This window comes from Salarias fasciatus, chromosome 18 (genome assembly GCF_902148845.1).
Source record: "Salarias fasciatus chromosome 18, fSalaFa1.1, whole genome shotgun sequence".
NCBI classification, from domain to species: domain Eukaryota; kingdom Metazoa; phylum Chordata; class Actinopteri; order Blenniiformes; family Blenniidae; genus Salarias; species Salarias fasciatus.
In genome coordinates, this window is record NC_043762.1 from 10,385,439 (window position 1) to 10,405,250 (window position 19,812).

At 42.8% G+C, this 19,812-nt stretch overlaps 1 protein-coding gene across 1 annotated transcript in view; it reads left to right on the plus strand.

The window, feature by feature from the left end:
• Positions 1-19,593, plus strand: part of LOC115405451 (contactin-associated protein-like 4) — a 102,338-nt gene extending 82,745 nt beyond the window's left edge. The window contains exons 18-24 of the mRNA XM_030115034.1: positions 6,802-7,041; positions 8,850-9,074; positions 10,770-10,903; positions 12,111-12,198; positions 15,239-15,457; positions 18,225-18,296; positions 19,373-19,593. Coding sequence (XP_029970894.1) covers positions 6,802-7,041; positions 8,850-9,074; positions 10,770-10,903; positions 12,111-12,198; positions 15,239-15,457; positions 18,225-18,296; positions 19,373-19,569 — 1,175 coding nt within the window. The 3' untranslated portion in view covers positions 19,570-19,593. The remainder of the gene's footprint in view (positions 1-6,801; positions 7,042-8,849; positions 9,075-10,769; positions 10,904-12,110; positions 12,199-15,238; positions 15,458-18,224; positions 18,297-19,372) is intronic.
• Positions 19,594-19,812: the final 219 nt, after the last annotated feature.

The window sequence follows — 19,812 nt, forward strand, 5'->3', positions numbered from 1 at the left end:
AAACCAATACTAAAGGGATTCATGTTCCACAGCTGATGAATTATATGACTTCAGACAGATTTTAATCCAGCGTCATTATTTGACCCACAAATACCTGCAGAGCGGCTCATATCATAACCAGCGTGCTTTTTTTTTCATTGTGTTGCTGTAATTTGCACGTTTGCAGCTGAAATCATTGTAATGAGTCGACTTTGGCGCTCATCCTCGGCTGATCTCAGTTTTATTAAGATAAATCTGTTTCCCTCTCCCGTTTCAGTCCCTCTCTAAGTTTATCAGAGATTCTCTGAGACTTCACAAAACTCCCTTCAGTGGTAATCTTGGTTAAAAGACCTTCACGTGGAGTTTATGCTTCGCGTGGCTAGTCAGCTGTATAATAATATCCACGCGCACGTGTTATCTCACAGTATTCATGTATTCAGGAGCAGGTCGGCCCTCGAAGACATTCAAGACGAATGTGGCTCCCAGAGTCACGTTGCTGTATTTAAATGTGCAAATCATCTCCCCACATGAATGGTATTGATAAGATTTGCTCCATTGTTTGCCTTATAGGCTGCTGTGTTTGCATTATAATCCGCCGTGTTGGTTTGTATAAATTTATAAGTCATATTTCAGCCTTGGATGTATTTATGCGCCATAATCCCGCCTTGCTTTATAAGGCAGTGAATTCTATTGTTTTGATTAATAAGCCGTGTTATTGCCTCGCATGGATTTGTAATCCACACCACGCCGCCTGCTTTGTAGGTACTAAAAAAATCCAGACGCAGCTGTTTCAGTGGAGCTCAGGAATGAATGCAGAAATCGTTTCCTTTGTGAAGGTTTAGAAGCAATTGTTTTTGCTTTGTGCGGACAGTTAAGCTGTTGTGCATTCCGGCGGCGTCGCTGTACCCTAACCGAGGTTCTGGCGTACTTTTCTCCTCCTGCGATGCGGCGTGGAGACGAGGCATGGTCGTCTGCTGGGATTTACAGGACTCCTTTGATCTCCGCTTGACGTATCTCTCAAAAAAGCAGCCGATCTTGTGAAGTACTTCAAGTATTTTGTCATGTCAAGATGATTTTGTCCTATCTGCAGCTTGGGAAGGCACCGTGTGAAGGTTTTGATTCTAATGTCACACATTTTTCATAAGACAGCGCTCATCACACAGCAAAGAGAAACAGTCTGCCTCCACTAATTTGTTTGCAACCATTTTTATAATGAACGATTGTTTATGTTCGATGCTGCTCTAATTAGCGCCTGTTCCCATTTACTCCTAATAAATGCTTTCACACCTCTTCTTTAATGTTGTTGCAATCTCCAGCAGGATAATTACTTTTAAAGTTAAACTTTCTTCATTCGTTTTCAGAGTGAATAGAAACATCTCAGACAAAAAAAAATAAAGCAAAAATGTGAATACTAAACGAGCCCCCGGGTGAAAATTTTAAATACCAGAGGATCGATAGGCGCTGAGGGTAATGGTTCTTTTAAAATGGAATTTTAGAACAGTGGTCCCCAACCTTTTTTTTTTTTTTTTTTTTTTTTTTTTTTGCATCATGGACTGGTTTTCTACTGATATTTTTTTTTTTTTTTTGGGTCAGCCAGAGAGAAACTGTACAAAGCAGCAGGATTACAGCAGATAACAGTACCCACCAGTGACATTACATGAAAAGTAGATCATTTACAATGTTTCTGCTGTTTCTGCATGAACGGACACGATTTTCAAAATGTTTCTTTTGAAACGATAACACAAAAATGAACCGTTCTCACTTGAAACCTTGCTGAGAAAATGGAGTCATAAACTCATCCGAATAAAGCGCAGCACCTCTACCGATCATGAATAGGACATTACAGTTAACAGCTAGATAATATTTATTCCAAATATTAATTACTTGCAGGATTTCAATACAACTAGATTATACAATTAACTAATGATCAAGGATCCAGCATACTGATTCTAAATAGGGGTCCGAGATCAGTTAACTACGCACACGCACGTTTTTGGACTGTGGGAGAAAACGCACACACACATGGGGAGAACATGTGAACTCCACACTGAAAGTCCTGGCCGTTATTTGAACACATAACCTTCTGGCTGTAAGTCGAGAGCATGAGCAGCATAACCTCTAATGATCGATCTGACAGCTTGAACCGGCCCATCATGTTTCTGACAGATATGTGAAGATTGAAACTAGCTGAGGCCGACGTGAGCCGAACGCTACCTTTGCTCTGTGTTTTTGCTTGATGTGTTGTCTTAGACATGCCTCACCACCATGATCACTTTGATCCCTACTTTGCCAATTAATTCCTGATATCGGTCTCACGTGCGTGTTGCCATGTTCAGTAGCCAGACCTCCCGCTGAGAGGATGAAGTCTCCCTGATATGCGGAGGAAAATTCTCCTGAAGGTCATATTTGATAGCTCTGCTTCTTCGGTCAGAGGTGGAGTTTATCTGCATTTAGATTCTTTGATGTTTACTTTGATCTCCACATCTTAAGTCTCTCATTATGCTGTTTTAAGTGTTTCATCTGAGCCGTGGTGCCATTTGATGTGGAGACACTGTAATCTTTGTTAATGCTGAAGCTCTACAGCGTGATGTGTTGAAGACCCTCCCCAGCGGCGGGGATTGTTCACTAATAACCTTTTCCTGCTGCTGTTTTGTTGCTTTGATCAGAGGTGGTGGGCCTTAGGGAGCCGCCTCTGGTCCCTGCTAGACACACACACACTTACAGACGTTGCCTTGACTCACTTTCATTAGCTGCAAACTCACTCCTAACTCAGCTGTACTGCTTGTGCTCATGTTCACTTATCCATACGGAGTGCTGGGAATGTAATGTATCACCTGCAATGGCCAGTGCTATGCAAGTAGTTTATTACTTGCAAGTAATATATTACAGTCAGTGGTTGCACAACACTGGCCATTGCAAGTAATATATTACTTTTCCAGCACTGACCATAAGCTTGCAACGTGTCTGTGCCTGAAAATATCTGGGGACTTTACTTTTTCTCTTCAGATGAGATAACATGAGTCCCCAGGGATCAGCGTGAAATCAGGCTGGTATAGACGGAGAAGGACACACTCTCAAACACATGTTGCATTTTCATGCCTTTTATGGACCCGCATTGAATTATATTAAACTTACCTTCAACTCAGATATGACATCTGCTTCTCGTATCCCCTACCCGTCCTTCAACCTAACCCTGACTGTATTATGTTAGTCTATGTGACTGGGTTCTTTCCACAAAACGTCTCAACAGATATGGTGTAGTGGAAGATGACTATTTAAGGAGGTTATTTCTCTGCTCCACAAACTCAAGTGAAAAAAAAAATACTTGCAGTTTTTTTAAAAAAATGCTCATAAAGAAAGTATTTATAATATTTACAGTTGGCGTTGGTCTTTTCTGTGCTCTTCACAACCAATAAGCACAATATTTGCATCTGTACTTTCAGCTCACTCAAACACTGCAAACCCTGTTGTGTTGCTCTGCCAAACTCCCTCTTTCAGCAGCCAAAATGGCTGCAATATCCTCCCTAAGCCCCTCCTACCAGGCATTGCAAACAAAATAGTAGGTTCACAAAAGGTGTAATTATGGCCCTTAAATGAAAAGAAAATCACGTCTGAGATACAAATAATAAACATCTCATGAGTACAGGACGTCACCTAAGTTCATATAAAACTTAAATTACAGAAAATATAGATAATTGTTCTGGAAATTCACAGCAACTGGTTGGGTGGCCGGTTTCCCGCCCAGTGCCCTAATAAGACTGGGGCGGTAGGAGCGCCTCTGTTTGGCCGACTGCAGTCTGATTGCAGCGCAGGAGGAAACAAGATGGCGTCCGGTGAGTGTTTCTCCTCTGAGCTGTAAATGTTTGCGTGCTGAAGTAAAGGAGTAGGACTGTTAAGTGTGCCCCCTCAACTGAACTATAGAGCGGTTTTAGGATGAATCATGGTGGGAGTTTTGCAAGTGGTTTGACGAACGAGGAAGAAGTGAAGTTTGCAATCGGGTGTGGGTTTGTATGTACGTGCGCAGCCCGCAGTCCGTAATGGAGGCTGCTCCGTCAGTCGAACCCAAAAACATATCTTCATTTTTCAGGGACTTGCTTTCAGTTTTCATGAGAATCTCATGTCCCTGAAATGTATAAATTCTTGCAAACACACATGAGCTATTCAAGATATTGGGATTTCCCAAATCAATAAAGTCTAGTAGTTAAACACCTTTGGACTTTTTTTTCTGGACTTGAAACAATTTAAATCTACAGATGAATATGGGCTTCTGTGAATTTCATTGTATGTGCCATCAACACTGAACGGAATGCTGAGATTGTAAAGAGATGGGGTTTATCGATCTGAACAGGGCACTGACCAAGTCCAGTATCAAGCAGCTTTTGGCTTTCCAGCAGTTTGGATTCATTGGTTTCATCTCTGTGCAAATTCCGGCAACAGATGGGTGGGATAGTTTCAATTTATGCCCAATCATCACAAATTTGACTCCAATTACTCAACATCAAACTCACACAGGAGTGAATTATCAGAGGTCCAACACAGGCAGACTCAATGGGAAAACACAATACAAGGCTCTAGATGCCATGGGTGTGTTGAAATAGAAGATATGATGATGAAAAGTATTGAAAATGTTGCAAACTGTTTGCATTTGTTGAATTACGAATGTTCAGATTAAGACTCTAAGTGGGTCTAGGTCTTTTTGGGTGTTAAATGAATGTGCTCGAGACACAATAGTCTGAATTAGTATTGCAGTGACTGTAATTAGAAAACAGATTAACATGCAATTATTCTTACGTAAGAACTCTAAGCAGTGCAAGGTTACATTGTTCAAGTGTGTAAGTGTGTCACCTCTTTGAGTCATTATCAAAATGTTAATAGTCCGACGTTCAACTCATTTCTTCAGTCATAACATTCAGATGATAATGACTTTCAGCAAGGGACAAAAAAATGGCTCCTCATTGTCGGAGGAAAATGTTGAGGCAAGTTTCATATCCTGTGTTGCTTTGCTGGTTCAATAATTTATACGCGTCGTATCAGAGCAGAAACCGCAGGCCTGGAGCAGAGTCAGTGATGTATTGGCGTGAAAAGCTGCTGCTGAACAATAGGAAGTTGTCAGCCTCAGATTCGGAGAGCAAAGAGCTGCTGACTTTGTGCCTGAAGCACGCGAACAGGTTCGGTCTGTGATCTCTGCGAAGACGGGAGAGGATGTACTTCTTGAACCGTGGGAACAATAGGTGACCGTGTTACATCTCAGGCGCCGGGTACAATGTTGAACGCCGAGTTTGAACTTTCGCAGCTTAAGTACAGAAGCCGCGCTGAAAGGGGCCCTTGAGCACAACTCAGGAGACAAGACTAAAAACGTAAGAGCCTACACACAGAAATGAAAACAAAGATCCAGAACGCCAAGCAGCCATAGGAAGCACAAAAGGACAAGCTGAGGTAAAATCCATAAACATAGGCAAGGTTAAACACAGCATCAAAACAGGCAGACGGAAGGGGAGAGCTCTGAAGCTGAGGCACGGGGGATGAATGGAGTTTGTTAGAAAACAAATCATTGTGGATCAGTTTAGAAGGTTAAAGAAGTATTCTGCCGGGAAAGAGGGGCTGGTTGGACTATTTTTCAATTCAATTCACTATGTTTTTTCTCCTAGTGCCAATTATAACATGACAGTCTAATGCTGTGAAATACAGGAAGAAACACAACAGTCCTTCAGAGTCAGGAAACTGTTCAAAGGAAGAAAAAAAAGCTCCCGTTTACCATGAAGAAACCTTAAACACAAGGACGCCCAGTCCTGATTCTAGACATTCTCCATCCTGCAAGTTTTTTGTTTTTCAGTGAAAATGCAAAACTTTTGTTGTGTTCTCGGTGTCAATCAAAGTGAGTTGGAACTGAGAGAGACCTGAAATGTGCAGCACCAGGATTGGACACCCTTTATCTAACAGAAAAGTAAGACGAAAAAGAGACCAGATAGATAAAATAAGAGTAGAAAGTACAGATTACAGGAGAGAGACAAGTTACTGATGTGATAATGACATGTAATGCCGTGTGAAACACAGAGTGAGGAATCTCATAGCAGTCTTAATGACTTAACAAAACATTTTAACATAAATGATCCAGAACTTCCTCACGTGTTTCACAATCTTTTGTCAGCCTCAGAACTGAAAATGGGAGCTGCTTCCATGAGATGTGACACCACTAACATGAAAGTTCTATTTCCTATTCTCCTCTCAAAAGTCTAGGAGCCTCCAATATAGCCATCAGTGTGAGAACACAGTGTTCTGATTGGATAATAAAGTACACAACAACTTTTTAAGATATGTTGACGGGGACTGTATGCTAAGAAAGGAATTTTAAATTCTAAGTCACAGTGTGCGCACACAACTGAACGCGAGCGAATGAGAGCATGACTGGACAGGCTGAGACTCTAAACACATGCAGGATGTCCCATTAGACAGGCAGACGGACAGCCAGATAATAAAAGTGATGTCCCGAAAACCATTTCCCACCTACAGCTTATTGCCTCATTGCTTTTTCAGCGTTGTGTCGTTTTGTGAGAGGCGCGCTGACAGTCGGGCGCTCCTGGGGGAGCAGAGGCGACGTGTGGATGGCTTGTAGATGACAGTCGGAGCTATCATGAAAAGAAACAGTCTGACAGATAGAGAACATGCAGACTGGTCACCATCTAACCAGAGAGGAGGGTTGGCGTGCCGCGGTGCATTCTCAGCTAAACACCTCTTCCGTCTGCCACGTCTGGCTTATGTTCATTATCTGAATTTAAAATGTAAATGTTATGCTAATGCCATGCACACTGCTCATGTTGTCAGGTGGAACGGCGTCCAGGCAGAAGGGCTTCCGGGGCTGCATCCGCTCTCTGCAGCTGAACGGCGTCACTCTGGACCTGGAGGAGAGGGCGAAGATCACGCCCGGGGTGAGACCCGGCTGTCCGGGTCACTGCAGCAGCTACGGGTCGCTGTGTCAGAACCAGGGCCGGTGCACGGAGAGGGAGAACGGCTTCCACTGCGACTGCAGCCTGTCGGCGTTCTCCGGCGTCTTCTGTCAAACAGGTACACGCTTTAGAGGGTGTCTGCCACGTTCACGGAGATGCCAAGATATATACATACATATATATATATATATATATATATATATATATATATATATATATATATATATATATATATATATATTTATTTATTTCATTTAATTAGTGGTAGATTCAAGTCTGCTCAGCTTCGTGCACTGAATGTGAGACACACATATCGCTCTGAAGTCCTGAGGAACCCAGCCTCATATTCATGGTGAGACATGTCCAGTTCTAAAGCTACTTCGGTATGAATGCATGTTAAATTAGTGTGTTCTTTAAAAATTACTTGGGAGAAAACCAAAACATGCTGGAAAGAACTCTTATGTTTCTCCAATATGTTTTTTTTTTTTTTCCTACGCCCCTGCTATGAGCCAACTTTATGAAAACGTGACTTTTCTGGAACGCTGCTGCGCCTGTTGTAGTGAATAGTTCTGCTCATGTTCAAGAAGTATTCATTCATAACAATGATGCCGGTTTGTGCAATTCATTCTTGAATTTAACAGCTCCTCCAAAGAAGTGGACATTTAATAGTTAGATCTGCTGTCACCCCATTTTACACAATGCCACATCAACATGATTTTTTTTTTTTGAGCATACACAAGATAAAGCTGCAAAAATTTAATCTGTCAGAACACATTTGCAGATATATCTAGTAACCACTCCAGTCGCACATCTCTAGTTGAAATCTAAATAAAACCCAAATGCCAACTTAGCAGTACTTACCTGCTCCTATCAAAATGTTTAAAAAAAATCAGTTTTTTCTGCACTTAACTCTAAATCTGAAGTTCTCGGTAAGCATGTGGCGGCAGAGATCAGAAGTAAACGACTGTTTCATTGTTTTGTTCATGTCAGACTCGCTCGGTGCGTCATCTCATTGACCTTTTCTGCCTTCCATGAGTTCGTTAAGTTAAGTGAGTCCAGTCATCTCTGCTTTCTCTCCTCCCACCACGCATCCACTATTCACTCTTCCCACTCTGCTTCGGGCTCATGCACACTTTTGTTTTTCTTTGTGAGTCATGCTGACGCACTCCCGAGGTTAATATTTGAAAAGTTTATCTCGATACTGTCTGGAAAATCAAAGCTCAACAGTTTAAAAAACTACTTAGAAACAGAAGTTTTCTTTTTCTTTGCTTAGTAATCAGACACGCAGAGTTCCCCTAACTTCACAGCCTTCCTTTGAAGTTAATTAAACTTCAAAAACGCTGTAAAAAAACAATCTTATTACCATGTACTGTGTCCTAATAGTCAAATACGCTTAAAGAGAAAGTTGATTTCTTGTTAAATAGACAAATTATCATAGAGGCAGGAAGGGAAGTAGTTTTTCTAAAATACTGTTTCGGAGTAGGAAAGCAAGAGACAAACCCAAAATAGAGAGAATATTAATTGAGTTTTTAACGCATGTCTGAGCATTTGATGGCACCCTGCAGACACATTAAACACACATCTTTGACCATGGGGATCGAAACCTGAGGTGAAAGGGTTAACCACATCTCACTGTGCCGCCTCCACCTGCCATAAATAGATTTCTCTTGTATAGTGATTCTCACTGATTCAGCAGACCCTTAAAACGCTTTACAGCGTTGTGTACGCCTGTGTCACAGCTGACGGCCGCCAAGGCGCTCATAACATCCACTCAGAGAAATTACAGCAGAAGACGAGGGATCGAACCTGCAGCATTTTAAGAGCCTGAACAGATCGAAATCTATTAGATCTAACTTGGGGAAACCCCGGACGTGGCAGCTCTCCACGGAACGGCCTCTCGCTGATCAGACGTTCTCCTTCCTCCAGAGGTGTCGGCCAGCTTCAAGTCGGGGACGTCGGTCCGCTACACCTTCAAAGAGGTGTACGAGGTGAGCAGGAACAGCAGCGCTCTGCCGTCCTCCATCTACTCCGACGCGACGCTGAGAGGAGAGAACGTCTCCCTGAGCTTCAGGACCAGCCAGAGTCCGGCGCTGCTGCTCTACGTCAGCTCCTACTACAGAGAGTACCTGGCTCTGCTCATCAACAAGCACGGTGAGGACGGAGTGGTTTCAGGTGCCGCTGACGTCTGAGGTCAGCCGTATCGCCTCCACTGAATTCTTCCTCACTTTTCCTCCTTTCCCTTCTGTTTTGTTTTCTTTATCTTATATTTATTTACAGCGATTTTTTTTTTTTTTTTTTGAAAGTTGCTTCTCTTTCATCTCACCTCTCCTCCTTCCTTCCCCTCGTTCTCTCTCCCATCCTCGGCGTCGACCTCTCCCGCTCCGTCACCTCGCCTGTATCTCTCCTCACCCTGGATTCACCTTTGCCACCTTTTAATTTGTCCTGCCTCGATTTGTCCCAAAACAAAACAACAGTCTAATCGGGGTGACCTGAGCTACACTGCAAGAATATGAATTTGGGGAGCCGCGGCACAGCGAGCACGCCGCGGAATAGCACAGTTAAAACCTGGCTGGAGTGTTTTCCAGACTTGAAATTATCATGTTGTGAGGCCGGCTTTCAAGAGAAGTTTGAAGCACTTTGTGTTCAGGATGACATTTTCAGCATCCAGAAGCCTTTTTAAATTGGCACTTTGGCTCCAAGATTGGCTGTAAATGGATTTTTTTTCCCCTTTTTTTTGTGATGTTAATGAGTCAGAGAAAGCCGGTGGACTTTCAGCCCCACGCTGACCGTGGAGTCGTCAGGTGAACGCTCTCAAAACCAAGCGTCTAATTAAATCTCTGACAACTTTCTTTTGTTTTCCATCAGAAGGTTTATTTCTTTTTTTTTTTCTTTTCATCTCTGACTGTGGTTAAAGCTCCTCAGTGTGAACACAGCGTCTTGAAGTACGGCCTTTTTTTTAGCCTGTTATATTTATTATTGGGCCTTCAACCTATTTGATCAATTCCTCAGGAGAGGGATGTGCTGCGGGAGCACAGCTTCAGGTGGGTCAGCCTTCTCAAATTAGTCTTGAACACGTTTTAGTTTAAAGGCCACATGCTGCCCAATTTATTTTATTTTTTTTATTTATTGGGGCAGATCACCATTAGTGCCTCCAAATGCATTCTGGGTAAGACACTGTGCAGGGGAGCTGGTGGAGGAGATGTAGTTTACAGACGTGGGTATGACGTGATTCTTTGCTCTGATATTAAGTTATTTCCCAGTTTTGATGAGACTATATTGTATTTACACAGATATTGAGCAACCCTCAGGAAAGTAATTATTCTGAAGGACGTTCGTTTGATTCATTGGAAACCTGCGATGTTTCACAGCCATTTTGTGAAGAAATATTAGATAAGTTCTTTTACTGAAAAGAAATTCTTAAGACTTTAATTTAATTTTCTTCTTTAAGGGTAAATCATTTAATTATCTTCCAAACAGTTGTGTTGTTTAGGTGACTGTTTCTCCTTTGTTGTCGTCTCTGTTTTTTGTTTTTTGTTCCTTGATCCTTTTTTATTTCTGTTTTCAGCCCGATAATGTTAATTGATGGGGAAGGAGGACTTCATATCAGATCCCTGGGCTTCTTTCCTCTCCTGCACAGTCTTTTTTTTCCCTTTCTTTTAATTCTGTTATATTCTTTGCAAATAAAAACAAGTTTTTGAAATACTGAAGTTGGTATTTAAAAAATCAACTCAATGCACATTGTTGCAGAAAGCCTTTTCCCAGTTGTGGAACGCTGTACTGATTTTCTTTCTTTGATGATCTGAAATGTAATAAAAATGACGAGTGTCGTGTCTGTCCTTTGCGAAGATGAGCTGGAGGTGAGGTACAAGCTGGACAGCAGCAGAGAGGCCGACGTGTTGCGCAGCAGCGTGAAGAGCGTGGCGAACGGGCAGCTGCACACCGTCAGCGTCAGCAGGCTGACCGACTCCGTGTCTCTGCAGGTAAACTGCTTCATCATGTGGATGCGATCAATAATTTAGCACAGCATGTTAACATTCAGTGTGAAACTCCCACAGTCAGCTGCGGGTCAGATCCAAATAGATTTGCCCGTCTGCTGTGTGGCGTTGAACCTCTCACAGCTTTTTTTTTTTAAATCAGATTTACCAGAAAGAGTTTGCTGCGAAGCTTCATGGGAGGACAGTAAGAGGCCTGCAATGTCGCACAATAGAAGCAAAAAATACGTTGCTTACTGAGAGTTAACCTCAAACAGTCCTCTGGATATATGAACCTGTTTACCTGAAAGTGCTGGAATGACACTTTCCTTAAAAAAAAAAAAAAAAAAAATCACAAACTATCATCATTGTAAAAAAGGACGGCGTTTTGTATCAAGGTCATATTGCCGTTCTCCAACTGGACACCGTGAAGAAATTCTCTGAAGTCAACATAGAATACATGCAAATTATGACATGAAAATGTTCTAATATGAACTTTTTTTCACATTCTACAGTGAAGAATTATTCTTAAGGTCAAATTTAAGTACCACATTGTGTTCGCTGTGGTCTGGTACTGTTGTAGTCCTCTTGGTAATAAAGCCACAGTCTGCACTTTGTTCTGTTCTGCTGTTGTCTTGCAGTTTCAGCAGAACAGCAGGGACACATTAAAAACAGCCACTTATGAAATATGAAGCGTCTTAATCCGATCTGGATCTACTGAATGGCTTATCTTGTTAACAATAGCGGAGGATGATGTATGAGGTAAACTTTATCTAACCGAGCACCGGCAGCCAGAATGCCTGTATAATTACCAGTAAACTGAGATAAATAACAAGGTGACCTGGTCTTACATGAGTGCAGCGAGGCTCCGGTAACACATTGAGTGTTTCATCTTATCACCGAGCGTCTGACCGACTTGTTTTATCTTCAGCTGTGAGATATATGTGTACCACAAGGTGACGGTTTAGGCAGGATACAACTATTTGCAGAAGATAAGCACAGATGCAAAGATAACCGATGTGGATATGTAGATTATATGTAGGTGAAATCTGATTTCATCCAGGAAACATGCATTTGGAGCATGAGCAGAGACACAGTGCAGTTTCTGTTGCACCATTCAGACAAAGATAGATGCAAAAGATAAATCACACTATTACAGTGAAATGATCATAACTGGGTTGAAAATGTTCCCTTTTTTGTCTGTTTCTTTTTTCAGGTTGACCTCAGTGCAAGAGAAGAGTTCAATCTGACATCGGACGGAGAATTTAATGCCATCAAGTCGCTGGTTTTGGGGAAAGTGCAAGGTGAGTGAAGCAGAGGAGGGAAACGTGGAGACAAAGGAACTTTGATTTAAGGAGAAAAGCTCAGAGGTGTTTGGCCTCATTCGACACTGCTGTGGAAAGCCTGAAGAGACAAATGCAGCTTCTTCTTTTATTATCTATTTTCTGCTCTACAGAGTAGGACTTAAAAAGCACAGAGTGGTTGTTCATCACTATCATTTGCACAGCTTCATCGAAGCAGCTTGAAATAGAGCTTACTTCCTGTTGTTCCTGCTAAAGTCACCACTTAACTGACAATAGTCCCAACAGTGGGAAAAACAACCAGTCGTTTACAGAAGATCAGCGATATGCTTGTTTAGAAAGATGAGTTTTAAGGTGGGATTTGGAGCGAGGTGATGGAGGAGGGAGGTGATGGAGGGGCGGGAGAATTTGTGTTGCTGAACAGGATCTGCATCACGGAAACGAATTATGTCGAGTCTTTGGCGTTTCTATTCCAAACATGGACTTGCGGTTCGAAGGATTGGAAGGTTTAGTTGAGTGATTGCTGATTTGCACTGAAGCATTTTTAATTGTAGGAGCGTTCCACATACGTCTGTCAGCTGTGCTGAAACGCCTGACCTCCACAGGCGTCTTCGGTTGTTACCGTTTCTATTGTTAGCTCCCTGTCAGAGACTTTGAGCCAATGATCTTTGTTATGCTTACTGAAGAAAATGCCAAGAAAAGAAGATCAATCTCCTCCTGTAAATTTGCTTCCTCGTGTCATTGATCGAAGTCAGATTGATTATGAAACATAATGTTCTTCTAGTTGATCTTTGTGTGAATCAATCAATATTTTTTCCTGTCTTCATTATGTTTGTCTCGTAGTTATTTGAACAGCTCTCTGGGTTCATGCATTTCTGCATAAACCTGCATCTTTCTCCAAGTATTACATTTTTAATATCACTGAATGAAGGTTGGAAGGAAAAAGTTTCCATCTTCTGGGAGGGTGAAAAGACATTTTTATTGAGTTTCAGTGCATATTTCCAGACAAGGACCTGTAGCCATGTTGAGGCCAGACGGTAATTGGCTCTGTCATGACTTATTCATGTTCACTGTGAGAGGACGGGGATATAAGCTGTTAATGGCACGAGGGCCTGAGAGGCCGCGTCCTGTATTTAAAGCTTTCTGATAAGACAGCCACAACAACCACATGCTCAGTTTCAGAGATACTGAGGCCGTTATTAATGACCTCAACTCGCTCTGATGAGTTCCCATTTCATTGAGGAAAGGTGCTTTATTCAAAGGGTTAAAATTTGGACTTTACCTGCATTGACTCCCTTCAGTTTCCCAGTAACGTGTTTTATCTAAAGACAAGTAGGAATTTTTAGCAAACCTCTGTTGGCATCCATAGACGATCAAAAGCATAACTCGATTCAGGCTTGTTTGAGAAATGTGGCAGCACTTTAAATATAGTTTGCACATTTTCAGTTCTGAAAGTGAGTGATTTTTAAACCGAAATCTTAAGAGTATCAGACACAATACAACAGAGACCTGAGATCAGATATCAGTCATGCTGCCCTGAAAGCTAGCTACCTTGTTGCTAAAAAAAAAAATTGGCCTCAAGGCCATGCTGAAGGAGCCGTGGAGTAGATTATGAGAACGTGCAGAATGTGATAGCAAGAGGAAAAGCTCTTTCATCATTTCTTTGTATTTTAAACCAGACGTTTTCAGTAAAATTGCCTTTATATTTTGATTAAATGTTTGATTTTGTGAAAATCTGGACCTTTTCATCGCGTATGCTCTGCACCACAGAAAAGAAAAACTTTTAGAATTTAAATTTAGAGGTTTTTATAGCATTTTTTTCCCAGTTCAGCTCATTCAAGAGGACAGTGGCCTTTGAACTGAATTGTGTTTGACACACTGAGATCTCTGGGACGAATACAGTAATTCTCTGCTGTTACTCCGTATTCCTCGAACAGTTCAAAAACATGTTTGAGGCTAGTTGGTGACGCCAGAAAGAGATTTCCTGCCCTCACCAATCCTCAGCTGGCAGCAGCTGCAGCTGTTTGTGGCTTTAGAAGGTTGGTGGAACCTCATTTGAAATGAATAGAATTGAGTTAAAATACAAGAGAAATACTTTATTAATGACAGATTGAAATTCTTCATGTGACGCAAGTCTCTGGGCTTCAGTAACCTAATCCCGCCTGATACACACATTGTGGAGCAGTTGATGAGAACTCGGTGACGCTTCCGTCTTTTCTGATGCGAAGTCTCGGCGTGTGTTTTAACCCTGTCATGTCAGCATGTGACCAGTCCGACCCTCTGTCAAATCAGCGGACTCGGAGTCAGACCGAGATCAGAAGAGCGGCGGGAAAGTGAATCTTCCCGTTGCTCTCCTGCAACCCTGTCATCCATCAGCCAAACTAATGGATCCGGAAGGAATCCGAGAGAGTCCGAGCGGTGGGGGGAGGTGACGGGAGAGCAGGGGTGAGGCCAACGCTCTTATGTTTCCCGCTCTTCTCATCGACATGCAGATGTGGCGCGTAAAACCGCAGTCACCCCTCAGCCATCCGAGCAGACGTCGGCGCGGCGGCGCTCACAGCTGCTGTTTACGCTCCTTCGGAAGAGCGGAGGTGAACGACGAAGGGTTTAAAGTCAATAAAACCGACTGATCAAAGCGGAGAGCGCTCATCTGTCCCGCGGAGTGATGGATGCGGACTTTAAAAGCCGAGAGAATTGACGGCTCGTCCGCGGCGCGGAGGGTGTGTGAGGTTGTGCGTGAGCGCTAATTAGAATTAATGAGCTGCCACTATTGTCGCTCTCTGATGACTGCGGAATGTGGAGCGGAATCAATGAACCTGTCAGCGCATGTCGTGATTTACTGGGCCTGATCACCTGACTGGTTGAAGCCTCTGAACTAAAGGTTAAAAGTTCAGTCACCACAACGGTAAAATAAAACTTTGTTTTCTGAGTCAGGTTTGATTTTCGGTTTGGGGTTCAGGTGATGGAAAAGGTGTTTATAAAATGCTCCCTGGTTTAAAACCTGCGGTCGCCACCTTCACAGAGATCCTCTCTTCATCCTCAGATTCTGACGACATGGACCCAGACCTGGCCCGCCTGGGCTCCCAGGGCTTCGCCGGCTGCCTGTCTGTGGTTCACTTTAACACCATCAGCCCCCTGAAAGCCGCTCTGCTCCACCCGGACAGCAGCCCCGTCTCCATCAGCGGACCTTTAGTCCAGTCCAGCTGTGGCTCTGCAGCCTCAGCGAATCCCTACGCAGCGGAGAACACACACCACCTGTCAGGTGAGAGACCGGGTTGGGGCTTTGGTGTGTTTGTGTGAGTCAGGAACGTCGGGGGGGTGGGGGGTGGGGGGGGGGGGGGGGGGTGGGGGGGGGGGTGGGGGGGGCTGGACTACACGACATCTCCTCAAGTCTTTGTTTTATTGCTGTTGTTTGTGTCGCCTTCCACTTTCTTGACCAGTTAATGCCAATTTATGTTTCTGCTCCTCAGCAATAAATAAAGCTAAAACCTCCCACTGTAGCCCCAGACAGACCCATCACTCTCTGTAGTTTCATAGGAAATTCAATAACTTTGTGCTGTGCGAGCTTATATCGGGGTGTGAGTGTGTGTGTGTGTGTGTGTAATTTTTTTCTGTTATCCTTTTTGTTATACACTTGTTCATAAAACAAGATGAATTTCTCAAACAACAATTGGATAAAACACTAAAACTGTGGGCTGAACGGAGTGTTGAAGGGTTAAAACCGTATCCTTCCACTGAAGAGAAGCACTTTCTGGTGTTACATGTCCTTCAAAACTTATTTTCTGATTTGTAAATTAGTCCTGCATGGTTTTTGTTTCTTGTTTTTTTTTTTTAAGCAGACTGGACTGTAAACAATTTGGTGCACAGTCGTCCTTCACCTAGAATTTCTCATTCCAGCACTCTTGACTCTGCGGCTTCAATCAGGCTGCTGTATAATCTGCTGTGTGCGCTGCAGCTCGGAAGCGGCAGGATCCACTGGGGGGGTTAGTTGGGGGGGGGTTGGGATTGATTGGGGGTCAACAGAAGCTCAACTGTGGAAATTTTGCCTGCAGCCATTGTTGTGAAGTTGTTTGTTGAAACAGAAGAGAGAAAAAGCCCAGTTCTTCCTGCGCTGGGAGTAATTTACTTGGCGGTGAAGCCTCCTTGAATCATCTGTAAGTTCCACAGCAGACGTGAGTTTCCTGAGGAAACAGAAGGTCATGAGAGGATTCTTCACCTCCACCGATGATCGTTTCCGCTCTTTTCAAGACTAAAACGATAATTTCGATACTTTATTGATGTCCTCAAACAGGACTCACTAATCAAACTGTCCATCGCCTCGCAACGACTTAAATGACTAAATGTACTGTTGCTGCGAGAAAACTGCATAATTATATTTTGCGATAGCTATGATATTTAAAAATGTGTTTCGAATGGCACATTCATGGGGTCAGTCATCATTCAATCTAATTATGCATCGGTGATGATATTTTTGCTTCAGCAGTGATATCATGTCATCAAACTGGCATTTAAAAGGTTACAATCCTCCTGATGGTTGAATATTTCGAGTTGTTTAACATATTTATGCAGAAAACGAGAGAAAACAATTCTCATAGTTGTTTTTTAAGAAGTGAGCTTGTTTGTAATAAATGACTTAAGAGGCTTTTACATCAAGTTGATGGCTTGCTTTGCAGCCCTGCTATTTAAAATCATGTTTAGATTAAATATATAACTGGAGGCCAACCAATAAAAGCCCCAGTGAGGTGTTGATGATTGCAAGTCTTTCTGTTGCTGTGCGTGCGTGTGTGTGTGTGTGTGTTCACACACATTTCAGCTGCTCTGGTACAGCCTCACTGAGTGTGTGCACCTCGTTGAGGAGACAAATGACAATAAGCCTGATAAGATAATTAATTTGAACTCGGAGGGGAGTTTCCAGCAGCATTTGTTTCCTCCAGTTTTATGTTCTTTTAATAGAGACCTCTGAATCGCCGCTGCATCGTCCCCGTCTGCCGTAAACCATGATTGCGTTACATAAAGTGGTCCTGCTTGTCTGGTTTTCTCTGATGGCTGGTTTATGTTTTCTCTTATTTTCCCTCATTTTCTCCTCCTGTTTTTCTCACCATTATTGCAACATTTCTTTCACAATATCTCTCCTTTTTTCTTTAATTGAAAGTCCCTCTCATCACCGTGGGGTCAGTCTGGTTTTGTAGAGAGATCTGAGATTTCATCTACTGTCTGTACACGTGTAAAGAGAAAGAAAGAAGAGCGTTCTGCCTTCTCTTCACATATATTATGATTTAGAGTATGGGAACATAAGGTCGGTGGGCCAAAACAGGCCAGCAAGAGGCTCCAATCCGACCATGAAACCACCAAACAAATTGAAAAAATGTCTATGAAATTGATAACTAGCATAACTAGCCTCAAAGCCATGCTGGCACAGTGACTCTTTAAAAACATGCAGAATGCAACATTTTCTTTGAACATTTCTCTGGATCTTACAGCCGAAGGCTTCATTAAAATTGGCTTCATGTTGAGGTTGAAGTAAATTTAAACAGTAATTATTTGGTTTTGTGAAAATACAGACATTTTCATCAAATATACTTAACAACGAAGAACACTTTAAATTTACAGGTTATTGTTTCTCTATTTTACTGGTCCGGCCCAGTCAAGATGAAATTGGACTGTTTGTGGGCGCTGGTATAAAATGTGTTTAAATCTGAAATAGTTCTCTCTGGATTTCTATAAATCACAGTCAGTGCTTCTTTCACTGAGTGTAAAGTGTTGTTTGTGACAAAGTTTGTTGAATTCTTTGTGTGACTTTTTATCTGATCACCTTGGCCACACCCACACTGGTCAACAAAACCAGTGATGGCAGATTAATGACGCTCTGTTACCACTTCTTTGTCTCTTCTCTGTGATCTGGTTTGAATCCAATTTTGGAAAAAGTTGCCTCAACTGGATTAAAACCGTTTCAGTGAGTTGCTGTGGTGAAAGTCAGCATCTATGAATCTGTTCTTCCTTTCTCTCTCTCTCTCTCTCTCTGTTCTCAGACCAGTCCGGTTCAGCAGGCTCAGGTCAGCCTTTAATCAATGCCATCAGGAGCGAGTCGGCTCTTATTGGAGGTACGGTTTCACCTTATCTTACTTCGCTTTGCTTCATTTTCACATCTTAAATTGCGGATTATAAATGAATTGTAAATGACTTGACTTCAAACCACAACTTAAAACAAAGTAGTCCTAAAAGAAGAAAGTAAACTTTTATCTGAGAGTCGCTCAGTGGTGATAAATTCATGCACATACCTACCAGGGGTTTGTTTTTATGTAGTTTCGAGAAAAAAAAGCTTCACATTAGATCCGTATTATCGTGGCCAGAGACTTTCTGACAAGGTGGTTTAACGATGAAAACAAAACAAGCTTTATACTTTCAGATTGAAAATCCACATTCCTGAAAGTGGAGATAAACAAAGCACATTTGAATGTGTCTTTGTGATTTTCTGTCTCCGTTCATGAAGGACAGCAGAACTAATTAAACGTCTGCTAGAACGACTCGCCGATCAAGAAATGTTCTTACTCTTATCTCGAAATATGGAGAAGCTCGGTTAAAAAAAAAAATGGTGCGAAATTGATTTCAGCTGCATTTTGGAATTTCAATTAGATGAAACTTTCTGTGAATAAAGAAAAAGAGGGGAGTCTAGCTGAGTCTAAATGTGTGAAATTCTGCTCCCTCTGTGGTGAAGTTAGATTAGCGGGAAGGAAAAAAAAAAACCAGACTGCAGGGCAAAAGAGCTGATTTACAGCGGAGAGACGGGCAGAAAGCAGAGACGAGGACACAGATCGTTAACATACCTGATTACAGGAAGGCTGTGTTTTACTCTTAGCCCCACTTTTCTGAGAAGTCTGGTGTCTTTTCATCTTTGTGGAATAATTTCTCTTTATAGATAGCAGAGAACACGGTCACGTCACGTCTCGTGGCGCTGATTTTAGAGCCCCAATCTCCTCTGATTTAGTGTGAAGATAGACGGCGTGTTCCCCAATTATCAGGCCCACACAAGCCTTTTCCCACACCAACCGGTCGTGTTGGGTTGGATTTCTTTGTTTTTCACATTATGAGATAGTAAGCGGAGCGTGCCCAGCTGGAGTTTGGTGCTTCGGTCCCTGGAGAAACGGGAATACGACACCGAATGTTGTGTTCCCTGCAGGCGTCATAGCTGTGGTCATCTTCGTGATGGTGACGGGCATGGCGGTAGCCGCCAGGTTCCTCTACCGGCGAAAAGAGACGTATCGAAACCAGGAGGTGAAGGGCGTCAAGCGGGAAGACAGCCAGGACTTCCCTTTCAACAGCCGGGCGGACTCCCAAAACGTCTCCGGCGAAAACCCGAAGGAGTTCTTCATGTGACCGGGGAGCCGACGGACCGGCCGGCGCAGACGGTCGTGTCGAGCCACGCCTCAGGACTTCGCTCCGCACAGCGAGCCGCTCGCCCGTGTCGAGGCGCGCGGCGACACAGAAGGCAAAACACAAAAAACAACGGGAGCAGTGCACAAAGTTTCGTCCTCTATTGTACATGGTGTATATACTGAAAAGTCAAGTTGCTGGACCTAATAAGTGTTGATATCATTGTGTCAATGACTTTGTATATAA